Here is a 19,932-nt window from a genome sequence, read left to right as displayed (position 1 = left end):
CCATATAAGATGAGGTGTACTGGACCTGTGGTTAAAAAGTGACTATGTAAAGTTAATGGCAACTTTACCTTTTCTGGGGGACAGTAGTCAGGCCCAGAAAATGGAGTCGGTGGGAAGTCTAAAAGACAACCCCGTGTCACTGCACTGAGGGTGCTGTGTAACACACAAAGAGTGGGGCTCTTGAAGTGGTGTACTCCAGAGCCCACAATCCCAAAAACAGTATAAATACACATGGCAAAACACAGGTAAGAGTGGGGGAAAAGCTCACACACACTTACCAAGTGAAAATAATAAACTCTAGAAATCCAGTAAAGCTGCTGAGGGACTCACTATGTAAGGGAAATTAGCCATAGAATGAGAATTCTCCCTAACACTCGCCCCCCGCTTCCAGACTAAGGGACAGGAGGATTTAATCCACTCCTGGATGGATCTCATACCTCTAGTCTGTTATAAACCTCCTAGAGAGACTATCCGCCTTTTGCTGGTGACTTCCTGCTCTGTGCTCAATGGAAAAATCAAACCCTTGCAGGCAGATTGACCATCTGAGTAGTTTTGGGTTTTCCCCTTTCATTTGCATCAGCCATCTCAAGGGTTGGAGGTCAGTCTGAATAATGAAAGTAGAACCATACAAGTATGGCCTAAACCTCTTCAGTGACCACACAATAGCAAAACATTCACGTTCTATTGTTGTCCACCTGGTCTCAGGATCCTTTAACTTCCTGCTGATGAAACAAATGGGATGTTCCCTACCTTTCTCATCCAGTTGACTAAGGACTGCACCTATACCTACATTAGAAGCATCAGTTTGTACAATGAAGGGTTGGTGGTAGTCAGGAGCTCTTAGGACTGGTGCTTGACAAAGGGCTTTCTTCAGACCTTCAAAAGCTTGATTGCACTCCTCATTCTACCTGACCTTTTTAGGAAATTTGGGAGAGGAGATGACATTCAAGGTAGAAGCTATGGTCCCATAGTTCTCTATGAAGTTCCTGTTATACCCAGTGAGACCTAGGCAGGCTCTCACTTGGGTTTGAGTAGTAGGGGTGGCCCAGTTTTGTACAGCTTGTACTTTGCTAGGCAATGGCCTTATTTCACCTCTTAATACCTCGTGACCAAGGTAGACCACTGTGCTCTGACCAATTTGACATTTGCATGCCTTTATGGTCAGATGGAAATGTTCAAGAGCCTGCAAAACATATCCTAGGTAATCAATATGTTCTTCCCATGTAGGGCTGAACACTGCAATGTCATCCAAGTATGCCATGCAGAAGTCCTCCATCCCATTCAGAACTTGATTGACCATCCTCTGAAATGTAGCAGGTGCATTATTTAATCCAAAAGGCCTTACCTTAAATTGTTAGAGGCAAGCCGGGGTGGAGAATGCAGTGTTCTCCTTGGCATGGTCTGTCAGGGCTATTTGCCAATAGCCTGACGTTAGGTCAAATGTGCTGAGGTACTTGGCTGCACCAAGTTTGTCCACCAGCTCATCTGTCCTAGATAAAGGATGGGCATCAGTCTTAGTGACTGCATTTAGAGCTCTATAGCCCATGCAGAATCTCAACTCCTTGGATCCTGCCTTTGGTACAAGCACAACTGGGCTAGACCATGGGCTAGTAGAGGGTTCTATTACCCCGAGATCAAGCATCTTGTTGACCTCATTCCTTATATGGGTTCTTACATTGTCTGACATTCTGTAACCCTGCTTTTTACAGGTAAACAGTCACCAGTGAGGATATCATGCTGGCCTCATGGGGTCAAGCCTGGTGAAAGTGAGAACAGGGAGGCAAACTGATTAAACAGTAATTTGCACTCATCCGGCTGGTCAGATGTGAGACTGGAAGAGAGATTAACTCCTTCCACTTGCTCATCTAGAGGTAAGCCTCTGAGGAGGTCAGGCAGAGGTTCACTCTCCTCCTCCTCCTCCTGAGCTGAAGCTAGGAGCAATGCCCCTATGTCGGGTCTAGAAACATACACCTTTAAATGGTTGGTGTGAAAGACTCTGGGAGCCTCCTTAGGATTGCCTAGGTCCACCAGATAGTTCACCTCTCCAAGTTTACCCGCAACTTTGAAGGGTCCTATCTATTTGTGCTGTAAGGCCCTCTGCCTTGTAGGTACCATAACACGAATCAGCTGGTCTTGAGTGAACTCCACCATGTTAGCCTTCTGGTCATGCCAATGCTTGACCAGAGCTTGACCAGCCTTCAAGTTATCACTTGCCTCTGCCATCATGTGTGACATTCTCCTCCGGAGACCTATCACATAGTCAGTCACTCTGAATGGCTTGGGGGAAGGAGCACTCTCTAACCCCTCCTTAATCAGGGCCAATGGACCTCTGACTGGATGGCCATACAGAAGTTCAAAGGGACTGTATCCTACTCCCTCCTGAGGGACTTCTCTATATGCAAAGAGAAGGCATGGCAGTAGAAGGTCCCACTTTCTTTTAAGGGGTTCTTTTAAAGCACCTATCATGCTCTTCATAGATCTGTTAAACCTCTCCACCAGCACATTGGTTTGGAGATGGTAGGCAGTAGAGAACTTGTAGGTGACTCCACAGGTTTTCCACATGGCTTGCATGTAGTGGGCCAAAAAATGTGAACCCCTGTCAGATATCACCTCCTTAGGAAAACCTACTCTGGTAAAAATACCAAGTAGGGCCTTAGCCACAGCCGGAGCCTTAAAAGTCCTCATAGGTATGGCTTCAGGATGATACCTAGTATCATGGTCTACTACAACCAGGATAAAACTGTTACCTGAAGATGTGGGAGGATCAAGAGGACCAACAATGTCAATCCCGATCCTCTCAAAAAGAACTCCCACCACTGGGAGAGGCAACAAGGGTGCCACATTCTTGGCTCCACTCTTGCCAGAGGTTTAGCAAGTGTGACAGCTCCTACAGAATTTGTCTACTTATGAACCCATTTTAGGCCAGTAGAGAGAGAGTCTTTCCTTGGTCTTCTTAAAACTTAAGTGACCAGCCAAAAAGGTATCTCATGGGCTAACTGTAGGAATTGGAGTCGGTTCACTAGAGGCACTACAAATCTTTTGCAGTCTTCAGGGGTTGACTCAGTCGGTTCACTGTAGAAGAGGCCATATTCCCAGTGCAATCTATACTTTCCAGACTCAGTCCCATTGAGCTGAGAAGCTGCCTGTAGGTGAAGACCTTCAAGAGTAGGACACTCCCTTTGTCCTCTGCTGAAGTCTGCCCTGTTGGGTCCACCTTCTGCCAGTAAAGACTGCAGCTCAGGATGGTCAACGGGGTCAAGATCTCCAACCAGAGTAACATCTTCTTCTAGATCTGATTCCTCAGTATCTAGTTGGACCATACAGGGTTGACCCTCACACTCAGCCTGTTAGGCAGAATCCTGTGCAGTTCCCTTAGGGAACACTGCAAAAGATTAAGACTACAGGAGCAAGCAGTAAACCCAATTGGTAGCAGTCTGCACCACCCAGATTTACCTGGTAGCTGTGGCTGAGCAGTCAGACTTCTCTCAAGAAGAGTTAGGCAGTATACAGAGGCTACACAATAGGGCCAAAAACACAGTAGAACAAGCAAACACTGACCAGAGCTTTGTATCAAAAGTATATAATTATTTATTTAACACACACTTTAGAAAATACACTAGCACTATTAATCAAAGCAAGTTCAAAACACAATCAGAAAAGTATACACACCTCCCTTAAGCATTATTTAGACAAGTCTAAGTTAAAACACCACTTTTTGACAAAACAGAGGTGAACGCGTAACTTAGATGGCACTCCAATAATTAAATAAAAGGGAGAGAAAAAGGCAGGTTATAAAGATAAAACAGTTCCCAACACTTTTAAGAGACAAAAACAAGTTATTGAAGGCAGACTCTACTGCAGAGCCAAAGTTCATAGGCCAGGCCCACTTTAAATGGAGCAAGGTGAAATGTGCCCAAGATCACACAGTTGCGAAATGCATTCAAGTCTTTGTTGAAATGTTCAAAAGAGGTTGGGGTGGTTCAAAAGATAAAGTTAGAAGGTCTGGGGGCCAACCCAGTTGGAAAGCCAAGGATTTAAGGGTCACCTTCAGCAAACCGACGAAAGGGAGGCCAGGTGGAATACAGTACCTTTAAAGTTGAGGAAGCTCCAGCGGTGGCAGTTGTTCCTGGCAGCAGATGCAGTTCGTGGTTTCGACCAGGGGAAGAGAGGATCTCGTCGAGGAGGAAACTTGGCGTCGTTGCACTGCCCAGGGAAGAAACCAGCCGCGGAGTTCGTCGGTTAAAAGGTGCGTTCCTGGTATTCGCAGTCACAGTGGTGAAGCTTGGCTATCCGGCCGCCAGGGTACTTGGCACGGGCGATTCGACCAAGAGACGTCCTGGAAGGCGAAATGGCAAACTGGTTGATCCCACCAGCTCAGAGGAAGAAGACTCTTTCAGCAGAAGATCTTCTCTTGTCGTCGGGAAAGTGGTGAAGTCGTTGCAGCAGGGCTCCAACGGTGGTATCGTCGTTGCAGATGGCTCAGCTTCTCCCCTCTTTGGATTTATTAGGTCCTGTGGTGACGTCTCAAGTTCCAGTCCCAAAAGCCCTGCTTTTATGCAAAAAAATCCCCATTCAACAGCCTAGCTGTCACTCAAACATGCGAAGTGGTGAGCCGGGCGGCTCACAATTGGCCCAATCAGAACAGAGTGTGACTTGGGTTGCTAAGGCAATGCAGTCCAGGGTGCCAATTCCCCCACCCACACATCCTGTGGAACCCAGACAGAGTGGCACCAGTTGGAGTGCTTCTGTGGAGAAGCCCGCCAAAAAGTGGAACAAAGGGCCCGACCTTGGTTGGAGTTACAGAGACGGACACGAACGCCATTTTAGAAAAGAGTTCTGGCAAAAAGACCCAACCGGTGATTTAATATTAAATAAATAAACCGGCGGTATCTTTAACATTGCACCAAAAAGTGGTGCATTTAAAATCAATGGGAAAATCCCATAGGAAATATTCCGGTGGAATATTTTGCATGGTAACCACTGCCACCAGCCAGAAACTCGACAAGGGGGGACTGGACAGTGCACCCTTGAAAACAGACCCAGGGGCAATCAAATTAACCCCTTCCAGTACTTCCACAATATGATGGTTTGTACTGGTTCTGTTCACAATTTTGGACTAGTAAAGTCAATGGTGAGTTTACATGCCCTGGGAGACAGTAGTCAGTCCCAGGGTATGGAGTTTATATTTGGGGGTCACTATGACACCCCTGTGTTACTGCACTGAGGGTGCTGTGTAACACATACACAAAAACAGATGATACCCTATGGAGTAAAAAAAAAAAACATAGCCCATAAGCACACAAAAAGTCAGAGACATACCTCAAATCATGCCTAAGAGTGGGAGGAAGAGAGTCTCACTCTTAGCAGCAGAAACAAACAAACCTCAAAAATCCAGCAAAGCTGCTGGGGGACTCACTAAGTTTGGGAAATAGGCCTTATAAGAGAATTCTCCCTAACACCGCCGCAGCTGGTGGAGGAGGTTGTAGGTCAAATGATTGAATCTAAATGGTCAACAGGACAAATGGTCGACACCAAAAGGTCGACAGGTCAAATGATTGAATTTTTTTTTGTTTGTTTTTTCACATTTATTTTGGGGGGGGGGGGGTCCCCCCACCCCCTTTTGTTGCTAAAAACCACTTTTTTTCCCTAAACGGAAACCTAAAAAAAATATATATATAACTAAAAAAAAAAATTCGATCATTTGACCTGTCGACCAAATTGTGCCGATCATTTGACTAGACACTGGAGGTGTGACTTTGGACAGTCTTGGAGATGTCCTTCTGGGCACAGGAGTGCTTGCTGGTTTCTTGCTGGCAGACTTGGGTTTCCCCTTTGCCTCTTTCTGTCCTGCAATAGCAGTAAATAAGTCCTGTGGACTTGGGGTGATAGTTTCTTCTATCAAGTCCCCAAGACAGCCTCTCAAGGTGCTCGCCCTAGCAGACCTTGTCAGCTCCTGCTTCCTTTTGCTGGGAGGCCTGGGGGTACTGGCCACAACTCCAAGAGTTTTAAGGTCATTACTCAACAGGACTCTCCCAGGCACATTATTTTGCACACTTACAGTTATTCTGACAGTCGTGTCATTGCACTGGATGAGAGCTGGTAACTGGGGAAACATTTTCACAGGGCCTCCAGTTAACTTGGTTAGGTGTTTGGGTGCCTTAGCAACATCATCCACCTTTGAAAAACATTCATCAACCACAGTTATGCTGGATCCAGTGTCTCTGATGGCAGGGTTTTCCTGTTCATTCACAAGAACACTATCTTTGTAATACTCTTAAGTATTATCTGGGATTGAGCTATAGACATCTAGGTTCTGTTGTTCCCAAAGACCCAAGGACACTAAAGAAACACTAGCTGAGACTCTCATGGGCGCACCAGCTAGTAACTGAAAGTTTCCATTGGCTATAGGTACTTCATCCACCTGGGAGAAGGCTAAGCAGACAGTGTGGACCCCGGAAGGTTTACCCTTACATCTCAGATCTCCTTTCACATGGACAGTTGACCCACAAACAAAGCATTTACCAAATGCTTTATTGAATGGGGGTTTGTTTTGACCTCCATCTGGTTTGGGACCAGAGGGTACACTAGCCTGATTCGGTTTCCCTTGTGGCTTACCCTGGTTATGTTTGGGGGGGCCTCTTTTGGATTGCAATTATTGGAATTCTCTTTGTTGTCTTTCGTTGGCTGCTTTCCCTCATCCTTCTTCTGAGTTGCCCCAGAATCCTTGTGAGTAGCCCTGTTGGCAACCCACAAGTCAGCAGCCTTAGCTAACTTCTTGGGATCCATCTCCTTTGAATCAACCAAGTACTGTCCAAGCTCAGTAGAGCAGACATCAAAAATAGACTCCAACTGGGGGACAATAGAAAATGACAACTGTCTCAGATGCGGAATGGAGGATGGCACATTCTATCACACACTCTGGGAATGCCCACAAATTATAATCTTTTGGGTCAACTGTACCTGAAAATTATCCATCGTATTGGGGGCCCCAATCCCCTTGGACCCCAAACCTGCATTGCTGGGAATTCTGGAAAGCACAGACTTTAATAGCCATGAGAAAATCTTCCTGGCCGTGGCCCTTGGGCTGATCAAGAGACTGATTGCAACAGCATGGGGCTCAGAGGAACGACCCAAACTAAACCAATGGGAGGCGGACATGGACCGCTGCATGGGTCTGGAAAGGAGGATATATAGAGCACGGTGTAGCAAAGGAACATTAAGAACTGGTATATTCCACCACGCACTCTCTACACCTACACCTGGAAGGTGCGCTTCTAGAACAGCAGGAATTCTAAGTTGTATTTTACCTGTATCATGCATAAGTCGTACTTGTTATGTATTGTTGTTCTGTAAAACAATAAACAGAGATATATAACGAAAAAATAGACTCCAACATTACAAGATTCCTTATACCTTCATACGTGTTCACTTTGTAACCCTTAACCCAACCATCTACATTTTTCAAACATTCACACACCCAGGTAGCCCAAGGTGTACCATCATGCTTTTTGAGGGTCCTAAACCTCTTAAGGTACTGGGAAGGGGTCTTCCCAAATCTAGCTATTAAAGCTAGCTTCACACACTCAATCCTGCTTATCCTCCTCCCCCAACTCCATTACAGCATCACTTGCAACAGGGGGAAGCCTAGAGAAAACCCAATGAATCAACTGATTCCCTGAGATACCCTGAATCCCATGATTGTACTCAAACATTGCTAACCAATCCAAAACATCAAGTTTAGTCTCATACATACCAATCATTTCCTTTGGCATACGGGGTCCCTTAGGGCTGGAAGACCTAGAAGACTCTGGGAGAGAAACATTTTCCAAAGACAATTTCTTCATTTCTAGAGCATGAGCCATCTCCATTTCTCCTAGCCTTAATTCTTGATGTTTCATGGCAGTTTGTGCCTCAATACGTTTTACTTCTAATTCAAGTCTCATTTTTTCTAGTGCAATAAACTCAGGAGTAAATGTAGGACATGTGGGGGTCCCTGTGGACAGAGGTTGTGCTTTATGAGCAGGCAAGGGATTGGTAGGGACTCCTAACCAAGAGATATCTACTACTTCTTCAACACCCTCAGAATCAGAAACATCAGTATCCACATTTGCAGGAGGGGTAGGCCCTTCTGACCCACTCTCCAGACTTTGTTTTCCCAATAGCTTAGCAACCCGTTCAGATTTTTTTCCTTTGCCAGAGAGACTCCTCTCCCTACACATGGTTCTCAAAACCTCCGCAGTGTAGTTCAAGAGACTCTCTTCACTGTAGCTTTCGATATTTCACATGATTTTTCAATTATCAGAATTAGTGGTATTTAACCTTGTGGTTAGTTGACCCAGAGCAATAGCAGCACTCTAAGGGCCTCATTACACGGTAGGCGGTAAGGGTTTACCGGTACGGGTAAACCCTTACCGCCTTACTACGAGGTCCCTTTGCGGGACCCGACCTTAACGGCTGGTGTAGACCAGCCGTTAAAGTTAGGATCCGCAAAGGGACCTTGGTGCTAATTACTGTACCGCAATTTGCGGTACCGTAATTAGCCCCTTCCCCATTCCCATTGAGCCCTATGGGGCAAAAATGGGAATGGGGAAGGGCCATGGAGAAAGGGGGAATTACCGCCCCGCCAACCTTGGAATAGGGTGGTAATTCCCCTTTTCTCCATGGTGGTACCGGTATGGGACCGGCGGCAACCATGGTGCTAATAGCACCATGGTGTACCGCCTACCGTGTAATGAGGCCCTAAGTGTAATCGCTATACTTAAAAGTCCTCACCACTGTACAACAGTGTTAGGCAGAATCCTGTGCAGTGCCCTTAGGGACCACTACACACAATTAAGACTACAAGTGGTAATACAAGTTCACCTTTGGTACAAGCCTGTACTACACTGTTAAAGTGGTAGCAGTAGCGGAGCAGCCAGACTTATCTCAAGAGCAAATGAGCAGTAGTAGAGATTACACAAAGGACCACAGTTACTGTGACTCAAGCAAACACTGACTCAAGGATTCAGGGAAAAAATATAAGTACATTTATTTTTAAACCATCTGTTGTAAAACACCCCACTTCTAATACTTTAAAATCACACGTAAAATACACTACACACAACCAGTTCCACTTGTTCCAAGGAATTCAAGGTAAGTACATTAGGATTTGACAGACCGGTGTTGCGATACTAACGCGTAACCGCGGATAGAAATGCTCACTAAGTTAAAACACACTTTGTACTTTAGAATTTCAAACAAGGGAAAAGGGGATAAAATCACAGGCAATACCTTTGTGAAGGCAATAGGATCAGAGGACTCGTTCAAAGATATTGCTTAAAGTCAATAGGCCTGCGCCAGTGTCTATGGAGCAGATGCTTGGTTGCCGAGGATCACACGTTGAACAGTTCGAGATTCGAGATGCCAAGAGTACTTAGATATTGTCAGATGGAAGGAAAAGTTATAAGAGGGTAGGAAGAAAGGACAAGCCTTCGTGTAGGAAAAGGGTTCATCCCAATTCCGGATGGTCAGACGGAGAGAGGACCAAATGTGCAAAGTACCTTATTCCGTTGAAGAAAGCTGGTGCCACGGCAGTTGTTCCTGGTAGTTCCTGCAGATTCACGGTTCCTGCGGTTTCAGTCGTGGGGACAAGAAGCAGGACATCTGGAGCGATCTGCAGTACCCAGGGATGAGGCCAGCAGCAGCGAAAAAGGCAACGATGAATAAAAGGTGCACTCCTTTAAATCAGGAGAGGGCTCTTCTGATGGCTATCCGGACCACTACAGCACAGCAGTGATTTTGACCCAGGAGAGGATTCTCTGACTGAAGAAAGGGTGAGCTGGTTGATCCCACCAGGTTCAAGGGAAGACGACTCCGGACTGGATCTTCTCTTGTCGATTAAGGGTAGATAGCGCAGGACTGCAGCAGGGCTTCATTGGGGCTCGGGGTTGCAGCAGCCGTCTTCTTCTCCGCTTCTCTTTGGTTCTTTGCAGTTCCAGTGGGACTCTGCCTTCTAGCCCAAGAGTCCTGCCTTTTATGCCAAAATCTCCCATTCACACAGCCTGCCTGGCAATCACACAGCAGGGGGGTTGTCCGGCTCGGACAACCACCTCAGCCAATAGACACAAAGTGCAACTTGGATTTCCAAGGAAACCCTGTGCAGGGGATGACTACACCCCTCCCTCACATTCAGCCCACCTAGACACCAAAGGAGGGCTTCTGGTCAGAAGCCCGCCAAAGATCAGCGAACAAAGGAGGCAAACCTGGTTTGCCGTGCAAAGAAAGACCCAAGAAGGACGTTAACAAAAAGAAATGGTGATTAAACTCAACCGGAGTTGAAATAAAAAGTATTGGGGCAAGCAGGTTTAAAGTTTGAGGCTACTAAAATAGCCTAAAACATTACCTTGTTAGGTAATATAATTGCGGTAGCAAAATTAGGGTAGATACCACTGCCACCAGCCAAGTCTTAATGTTAAGGGAGCGAAACAACGCTCCAGGATACACAGATAAAAAAGGCTATGCATTAACCCTTTCCAATACTCCATATAAAATGGAGTGTACTGGATCTGTGGTTAAAAAGTGACTATGTAAAGTTAATGGCAACTTTACCTTTTCTGGGGGACAGTAGTCAGCCCCAGAAAATGGAGTTGGTGATAAGTCTAAAAGACAACCCTGTGTCACTGCACGGAGGGTGCTGTGTAACGCACAAAGAGTGGGGCTCTTGAAGTGGTGTACTCCAGAGCCCACAATCACAAAAACAGTAATAATACACATGGCAAAACACAGGTAAGAGTGGGGAAAAAGCTCACACTCTTACCAAGTGAAAAAAAATAAACTCCAGAAATCCAGCAAAGCTGCTGAGGGACTCACTAGGTAAAGGAAATTAGCCATAGAATGAGAATTCTCCCTAACAGCGTAGGGTACAGTTCTTTTGGGACAGGAGAATTACTCCCTTCTGCTGTCTTGGTTAATCTTCTCTTGAACGCAATTGGACTAGTGGGAACGACTCCCTTCCCCTGGTACTCTCTTGACTGGACTTTCAAAACACTTGGCAGTCTCTTTGCCAGGAGAATGACTCCCTTTCCTGGCTCCATTGAGGTTCGCACAATGTTCACAACTTCCACAACAGGGAGGTGGGGGGTACGACTCTCTTCCCCTGGCTTCTGGTACAGTGCCCTCTCTATCATTTACTCTGTACCTTTCGTTAGGCCTCTCTTTCCAGGTATTGACAATGTCCCATCAATTTCTCATTGGTTCAGTGGCCCTCTTTAAGTCACCGAGGTGAGGATGGACTGAGAATATTATTCTCTTCGATTATGTTCCCAGAGCCTTCTCCGGTGGTCAGTGGTCTTATACACACCACTGGAGTAAGGACGTTCTCCTTGAATGCAGACATACTTCTTAGGGTCCTTGACCCTTCTTTCTCTGCTTTTCTGATTTTGGCAACTTGGTTCACCCTCCTACTAAGTACTGCCATGAGAGAGATCACTCCTGATGCATAAGTTTACTTCTTTTACCTTGATGGCTTGCATCCCTCGTTTTCCACCCTAGAGATAGGTCTACCAACGGGCTGAGGGAAGACTGCTTTAGCCTGTTCTGCACGCGGTCATGTGTCCCCTCTGGGTCTCCCAAACCACCTGTAACCTTGTAGACGGTGTCGTCATGTCTCCAGGACTTCTAGGGATGTCAGTCCTTCTACTTGGCTTTGCAGGTTTCTCCCACCAGCTCTTGCTGTCGGGTCAGCGTCTCTTCCAACGGCTTCCCTTAGCTAGTCTTCACTCTGGTCCTGTGCACTGGCCCGCTTCCACCTGGTTAGAGGAGAACATACGCAGCCAACCGCCGTGCTTTGTGGTTGCAGCCTCTCTCGGCTGGGCTTGACATTTGCTTTAGTCTGTTCTTGGTTTTTATGCCACCATGCTGAATACTCCTCCGCGGAATGCTAGAAAGATGCTCCATCATGCCTCTGCGCATCTTCCTCATTTCAGTATTAGTACCAAGTGCATTCTTCAAGCTTTTTACCATCTGATTCGCAGTAGATGGAATTGCCCTGATGTTACAATAGAACATAGAGGTACTACTTAGAGGGTGGTTGTGTGAAGGCGGTCATGGGAAGGTTTAGGTAGAGGTGTTGTGCCAATTGTATCCTAGGTGATCGCCAGTGTCCCCAGGAGGGGAGTCCCTCCCCATGAGATTCTCCCGTACACACTGAGACGCCCTAACATGCCACAATAATATAAAATGTTCTCTTCCTTGTATACAACAGATTGTTTCTTTTTTTTGTTATTTTGAATGAATACTCTTGATAATTTACACTGATACCTGATTGGACAAGTTTGTCTTATTCTCTGGAGGACTGATGATGACACCATTGCTATGTGTTCAAAAAATCTAAAAGAAAAGTTTAAAAGAAAATGCCCCAAAAAAGAAAATGTTACCAAGTAATTTGTCCTGCTAATAGGTAAAGATAGTCACTTGTCCTGAGTCCTTACGGTGAATGGATTATCCCTAAAAAAAAGTATATCATTTTGTTTACTTGGGAGTGTGCTTTTCATCTTGTGGGCGTGGTAGCTCTGGCATAAACAAGCCATTAGGATGAGCCAGGCAATAGCAGGTCTATTTCTTTTCTCGAAATCTTTAAGAACACAACCTATGCCATTGATGAATAAGGTGTACAGTGGAAGAGGACGAGCCATAGGGCTCTATGGGAATGAGATTTCTGCTAAATTGCAAGGGAATGAAAATAAATGTTGTCAAAGTTTATTGATCTTACCACAGAGTGCCACAACCTGTTTGGTGCATTCTGAGTTAGGATTGGGCTACAGCATAGGATCAGTGATCTATATCTCCAATTCTGATGTGGCTTGCATTATAGGCGAATCCAAATGCTTGATCTAGAGTATTTCAGATATTATGTTACACGCCTGTGACAACTGTCTGGTCGATGAGCCATGTTAAAATAACACTTACGTAAATTAATGCTAGTCACTGGTTTGAGCACTCCAGAGATTGTAAAGGGAAGGCTAAGGCACTTTTAAATCTGTTATTGGCATGTAGAGAACATATTGATCTTGAAAAACCCTCTAATAGGGCCAACTTAAGTATTTAATAGCATGGGAGACTGGAACCCTACCTTGAATGATGGTTACGCATCCTCCAGCGCATGCATTTTGTGTGTTTAAGATTTAGTCTCAAACTAAATTCTGTAAGTACATGCATGGGGTTAACGATTGAGTGTTATATCTGCCCTTTTTGTCCAAAGGATCTAAAATCATTAGGACATTTTCTCTTTATGTGTAGCCTATAGATAGAAGCGTAAGAGGACATTAACACCTGCTCCAAAAAATAGAGAGTTCCATCAATTCCGTTCTGCTTTGCTCTACTGCCTTCTGCTGCAAGTTCAGACCCTGAACAAAATTTCTCCTACATGTCCTCCTTCAGTTTTACTTTTTACACTTAAGCAGGTAATACCCAGCTTCTTGTCTGTTTGCGAGTTAGGTTCCTTCTACTTTATTTCAATGTTGTCTTTCAGCCACTGCATCCTGCAGGAGCCTAAATTTTCTTAGGCTCAACTCAGAAAAGAACAAGATCGGTTTTGGTGCCTCCTTCTCTATGGTGCTTTCAAATCTGCCCCTCATCGCTTGGGTCCTACCGTGCCCCTGGAGTGAAGAAACTTAGCTTTAAACTGGATGCATCTCTATCTTTCTCTTCTCCGATCCGTCACATTTCAACCTCCAGCTGGTACCATATTTGTATCCTCTGTCAGACTGTCCCATTTCTCTTGTTCTGCGAATTCCTCAGTCTTTACTGCACTAATCTGGCCTTGACTAATCTAACTCCCTCCATTTCTGTCTGCATGCAACACAATTACAGGAACCTCAGAATTTCCAGAACTCGGCTGCTTGCCTTTACTTCAGGCTCAGATGCCCCTTTCATATTACCAGAACAATCATCCAATTCCACCGCTACCAATCAAGCAGCCTGTGTAACTTAAAATACTTTGTTTTGTCTTTCGATATCTTGTGTGAGCATTGTCCTGTGAGAAACATATGCTCTGCCAACAGTTCCCAAATATCACTTCAAGTACAGGCAGCTGCCCTTTATCAACCGTGCCACCTCCAAACAGGGTGGCAACCACAAAGGACATGACTTGTGCTTTTGGTGAAATTGAGCAGCGTAAAGGTTTGTGTGGCTGTTGCCTCAGACCTTTACTGCATATTAGCAGCAAAGCTGCTTTGGCATGGGCAGTGGGGACAGTGCTTCATTCTCAGACTATGTGTGTTCACATTGGGCAAATGTTTCTCATTTCATTTTGCTCATTGTCTGGCCCAGCATTTAAACTAATGTTCTGCAGACTATGGCAGTATATTTTGTTTCGAACATCACTTTACTTTTGATAAGTCATGTTTTTGTCTAAACTGTCCAAAATTCTCTAAGTGGTTACATGGCTTTCATGTGTTCTTTATGTTTTTCAATATGTTGCTCACATCCATTTTACTCCTCGCCATTCCAAGTTGGCACCCCTTGGTTGTAATCTAATACAAGCTTTCTGATAAACTACAATGTTCTCAATCTGTATGTCATCTCTTTTTGTGGCTACTATGCGGTTTTTAAAATTGGAATGATGCATTATTCTTATTTATTGCCAGTATCCAACACAAAGTGACGTGGTCTTCAAGAATGTGGATGCTCTTTAGATGGAATTAGTTGCTGTACTAATAGATTAATTGCTGCAGCACCAATAACACATCCATTTATTCAGATTAAATGGTTTCCTTGCTGCAGCTACCCGCTGCTGCTAAGTCACCGCCTTCCCACCATAGGTTAACACAGCTCTGCCAAAATAACTTACCGATGACTCCATATCAGGATATTTTCTGCCTTTGCTTTTTCCCAGACATTTACTTTTTCCTCCATCTAACATGGGGCACCAAAACCCTTTGGAATCATCAAACCTGCAGGGAAGAACACACACATTGTAAGAACGAGAACAGAGTAATAGAAACAACTATATTCAATAGATTAGACTGTCTGCCGAGTTTCCCAATATGCAACCAGTTTGATATAGTCCAGATTTTACAGAATGAAAATTTAAAAACAACAATACACTACTCACAGCAACAACTTTTGTAGTGGTAGTCCTACTCCTTGGAGTTTGTCACTTAGGGCTCATGTGGTGCCTTGCTTGCAAAACAGTAGCAAATGTGACGGGGCGTCACTATAAATCACTCCGACACCTGTCGCTGACTCAGCAGTGTTTCTTTATCTTGTAGGCTTCATAGAAATTACGGGTTACTTTAACTATGAAAGGATTGGAAGTTGGTGCCAAGGCTTTCCAGATCTCTCTTGTCCCCCCTTGGGTCAACCCCTGCCACCCTAATCCAGGCGTCTGTAATCTCTGTTAGTGCTATGGCTCTGAATCACCTACTGCCATGAGCTAAGACTGAGATGGGTACCCTGAGACGTTGGCGCTCTGACTCCCTGGGGCATGGTTTTCCAACACCAATTATCCCTCCCCTAGGCCTGCGTAGTGTTCTATAGGGATTTGGAACAGTGTTTTACACTCACTGTTGGAATCACCAAGGGAGGTCACGCTAAATCTCTCCATGCCATTCTAATCTAGTTCCCTTTTTGTTTCTCGTCCAAACCAAGCTTCTTTCCCTCCGATGTTTCACTCTGCCTTCCTACCTCCAACCATAGATGTGATTTTTTCCTCCCACTTACTAACTCTCCTTCTACCGCGGTTACCACCTCTCTATTACCACCTCTCCACTCCTACCTCCCTCCTCTTGCCACTTCTCCACTGCTACCACTTCTCCTATACTTCCTCCCCACTTATACTAAGACTCTCTCTACCTCCTCACTACAAATCCCACTCACTACTCTTCTTACTACCGCTTTCTCACTCTCTACTACCTTCCACTTCTCACTACCACTCACTACTATTCTCTCCTACTACCACTACTCCGCTCTCTCCTCTCACTGCCACTCACACACATTCACTCTGCAGTACCCCTCCTCCTTTCTCCTGAAACAGCCTCCATACTCTTTCTTTCCGGTTGGTCCGTTGGTGGTCCTCTTCCACCTAAGACCTTAGCCCTTGTAACCCACACTTCCTTTTTCCTGTGTCCACCTTAAATGCCTCCCTCCCCTTTGGGATTAGATGCTGGCCCTAGCCAATCCATTCTGACTATTCTCAGGGGCGTGTGGAAAGGACAGGAAAAAGATTTTTAAAAGGGCTTTAGTGGGGTCATGGCTGTAGCCCCTCAGTTATACAGACCCCCTTCCCTCCTCCCTTCTGCCCTTTTTACATGCCCCAAGCGTCCCCCCCACACCCTGCTCCAACAACTCAGAGCGCAGACCGCTGGCAGTTTAACTCACCAGGACCAATGCTTCTTCAAGGGGTCCGTGTTGGGCAAATAACCCCTCCTCCTGCTGGTGCAGCTGTGTCGCACTATCTGCTAGCGTCTCCCCATGGCACTGCGGGATTGCCATTGACCATCCCTGTTGCGGGCCATCTTCCACGCTGCCAGTCTGGGATCCAGGCCCATTCTCAAGTTAGTCTGCTCATATTCAATCTAGTATGAGTCTTGATTTACTTGAGAATGTGGAACACTATAAAGAAATTGGATAATGATCCTACACAGGCTATTAAACAAGAAATGTTGGATACTATGTCCTTTGGCCTACAGAGTGGATTTGCCAAAAGGAATTTGAATTCCTCAATGAGTCATGGGAGAATACCTACCTTCTATGCACTCCCGAAGATACATAAGGATCAAACCACACCCCCAGGTCGTCCAATTGTCTCGGGTGTGGATGTTATGCTATGTTATGTTAGGGAACTTGTAAAGCGCAACTGTGACCCAAGGGTGACTGGTGCGAAGATGGTCCCTTCTAAGAAGAGGATCCGACAACCATCAGAAAGAAAGACAGGAAAACAAACCGTAAACTCAGTGACTAAACAAACACGTTTTCAGAGCTTTCCCGAAGCACAGATCATCCTCACTAATCCAGCGGCACAAAGGGAGAGAATTCCACAATGACGGTGCAGCAATCAAAAAGGCTCTGACACCCATAGTGGATTTACGAAAGTGGGGGACATGGAGCAGAAATTGATCTGCAGAGCGAAGGTTCTGTGAGAGGCAGTGTCTCCTGATTTTCTGACAGAGATAAGTGGCTCCGCAGCCATGAAAGGCATGATGGACCATACAGAGAGTTTGGAACTTAATTTGGCTGTTAATCGGGAGCCAATGCAACTTTCTAAGCACAGCAGAGGTACAGGCAAATTTAGGTAACCTCATGGGCAAAAGTGCTGCTTTGTTTTGCACCACCTGCAGCCAATGAAAAAAGATGTTAAATTGCGCAAGCAAGTTAACACTACGGTAGTCTAAACTCACCATTACAGAAGTAGAGCGCACCAGCCCACGAAAGTTGACAGGCACAAAAGGAATAATCTTATTTTATGATTAAAATGGGCAGCAGTACATCTGGCCTTAACGTGAGGCGCAGACGAATGTGACATACATTTTAATGCCTAGATATTTTACAATAGGAACTTGGGCAGGGAGCAGGCCCAAAGAGGGAGGCCAGAAGGCAACCGACCAAAGGGGCACTCTAATGAGTCAACACCCACGACCATTACCTCTGACTTGTCGGTGTACTTACAAGACACCATGGCTGCTATACAATGCTTCGAAGGGGAGGCATTCAATCCTGGTGAAGAGATTCTGGATGGATATTAACCACTTAACTGCTAAGAAAAATGGGCCCAATGGGAGATCCCATACACCTAGGACGAGGCATCTTGTCCTTAACAATTCAGGGGTTAAGGCATTATATACTAATATCGCACAACACTATGTCATCCTACACCATCATTTACAACAAAAGGTCCCAGTGGAGTTTATCATCGATTTGATGTCAATTGCACTTACCCCCAAACTATTTTACTTTTGATTACGTTTTCTACCAGCAAGTGTGCCATGGGGGCAGCCTTTGTGCCAAGCCTGGCCATCATAGATATGGCATGGTTTGAACTATATGCCTTCGCTCCCGGTTCTCCATTCTTTAATTACATACAGAAGTGGCAGAGATATATTGATGATGTTATTTTTATATGGACAGGAAGAAGATAACCTGGCAGAGGTTTTTGTTTGTATTAATGGGAGAAGCAGAAATATCCAGTGCACCTTGACAGTGGGCACAGTGGCAATCAATTTTTTAGATCCATCCATTGGACATGAGGAAGGTAGGTTAAGTTGTAGCCTCTTCAAAAAGAACACTGACCGGAACACCCTATTGCACTTCAAAAGCTACCATCTGCTTCCACTCAAATAAATTGTACCGCACGGTGAGCATCTTCAGGTGAGACACAATTGTTCCACACTGGAAGAGTTCTATAATCATGCTGAGAAATTGGATGCCCGTTTAAGGGCGAGAGGATATCAAAAGAAACAAAAACTCTCGGAAAAGGGCAAGGTTCACTCCTAGAGAGGACCTACTAACCCCGCCCCCCCATCCCCAAGTATATGAGAATGACAAGCAGCAAATTACTTGCGTCACCACCTATTGCCCCAATACATCGAGATTCAAAAGCATGATTAAGAAACCCTGGCCTTTGGTAAGATTGGTTCTTCTCCATGAATCTCTCCCCCATATGGCTCTCAAGAGATCCAAGAATCTTCGTATTTGGTGCACTAACAATTTGTGGAAAAAAGCCATGAAAAACACCCTTTGGAATTTGAGACCAGTACTAGGGCCCTTGTGGGACCTGTGCTGCGTGGCGGTTCACTAAAAAACTTAAAAACAATGGACATCAGAGGTAAACCCTGGGAACTAAAGCAGTTCTCCAACTGCAAGAACTCCAATGTTATTTATTGCATTCAGTGCCCACGTGGCAAAAGATACGCGGGCCAAACCCGGACAACCGTACGTAAGAGGATTCTAGAACATAGATGCAGAATAGGCTGCAAAAAAACTTAACGCTCCACTGGTGTCTCACTATGTTGAGCTGCAGCATTCCCCAGATGAGTTACTTTGATGGGTTTTGGACACAATAGGATCCACTGCGAATCTGACCAGCAGCTTAGATCACAAAAATCAACAGTGGATTTACGTTCGTTAGTTATAACTTTATTTCGGGTAAGGACAATAAACGTAACATCACAAACAAGTAACAATCACAGTCAATACATTATTAAAATAATTGCAAACATGCCAGTCACGAAATCACAACAGATACACCTGATAAAAAAACGGACATTGATATGTATTCATGTGAATCTTTCTAAAAAGCAGACTAAAAGATGTGCATGATGTAGCTAAGAAATATTACGCCCCGTTAATATATGGTTCTGATAAAATAGCAAACTCCTAGGTGCAAAAAGTAAATAAACCACAATCTTACTAGTTGGGGGCCCACCTCTGGTCCCCGGGACGGGCCACCTATGTTGTCGGGGTCACCCAACCAGTACCAGTTCTTAGTCTAGAAAATACCCTACCATAGCATAGACGGTATATTATGTTGGCCGAAAACCAACCGCATCATATGCCCAACATCGCCAGTACAGAATAGTCAGCATAACTTACTTGTTGGGGGCCCACCTCTGGTTCCCAGGGCGGGCCACCTATGTTGTCGGGGTTACCCAACCAGTACCAGTTCTTAGTCTAGAAAATACCCTACCATAGCATAGACGGTATATTATGTTGGCCGAAAACCAACCGCATCATATGCCCAACATCGCCAGTACAGAATCGTCAGCATAAGCATAGAGCGTCCATTTTGTACCAACAGAATTCGCCATTTTGCTTCCTCTTGCTTTTCTGTTCTAATGCTTTGCAAAAATGAATGATTTAGTTCTGCTCCTGCACGCAGCGAGGCCACAAGTTACATGTTGAGAGACTAGCCCAGACAGAAATACACTGTTTTCCTCCCTCCTTGAAGGCGAGCAGAGA

At 45.2% G+C, this 19,932-nt stretch overlaps 1 protein-coding gene across 1 annotated transcript in view; it reads right to left on the bottom strand.

Moving 5' to 3' along the window:
- The window catches only part of NDST2 (N-deacetylase and N-sulfotransferase 2), a 2,001,368-nt gene that overhangs the window by 322,548 nt on the left and 1,658,888 nt on the right, over positions 1–19,932 (bottom strand). The window contains exon 13 of the mRNA XM_069610676.1: positions 14,828–14,930. Within this exon, the coding sequence (XP_069466777.1) occupies positions 14,828–14,930 (103 nt within the window). The remainder of the gene's footprint in view (positions 1–14,827; positions 14,931–19,932) is intronic.

This window comes from Ambystoma mexicanum, chromosome 8, assembly GCF_040938575.1.
Source record: "Ambystoma mexicanum isolate Mex_15411 chromosome 8, UKY_AmexF1_1, whole genome shotgun sequence".
Taxonomy (NCBI): domain Eukaryota; kingdom Metazoa; phylum Chordata; class Amphibia; order Caudata; family Ambystomatidae; genus Ambystoma; species Ambystoma mexicanum.
Note: the sequence above shows the minus strand (reverse complement) of the source record. Positions and strands in the feature narration are given on the sequence as shown.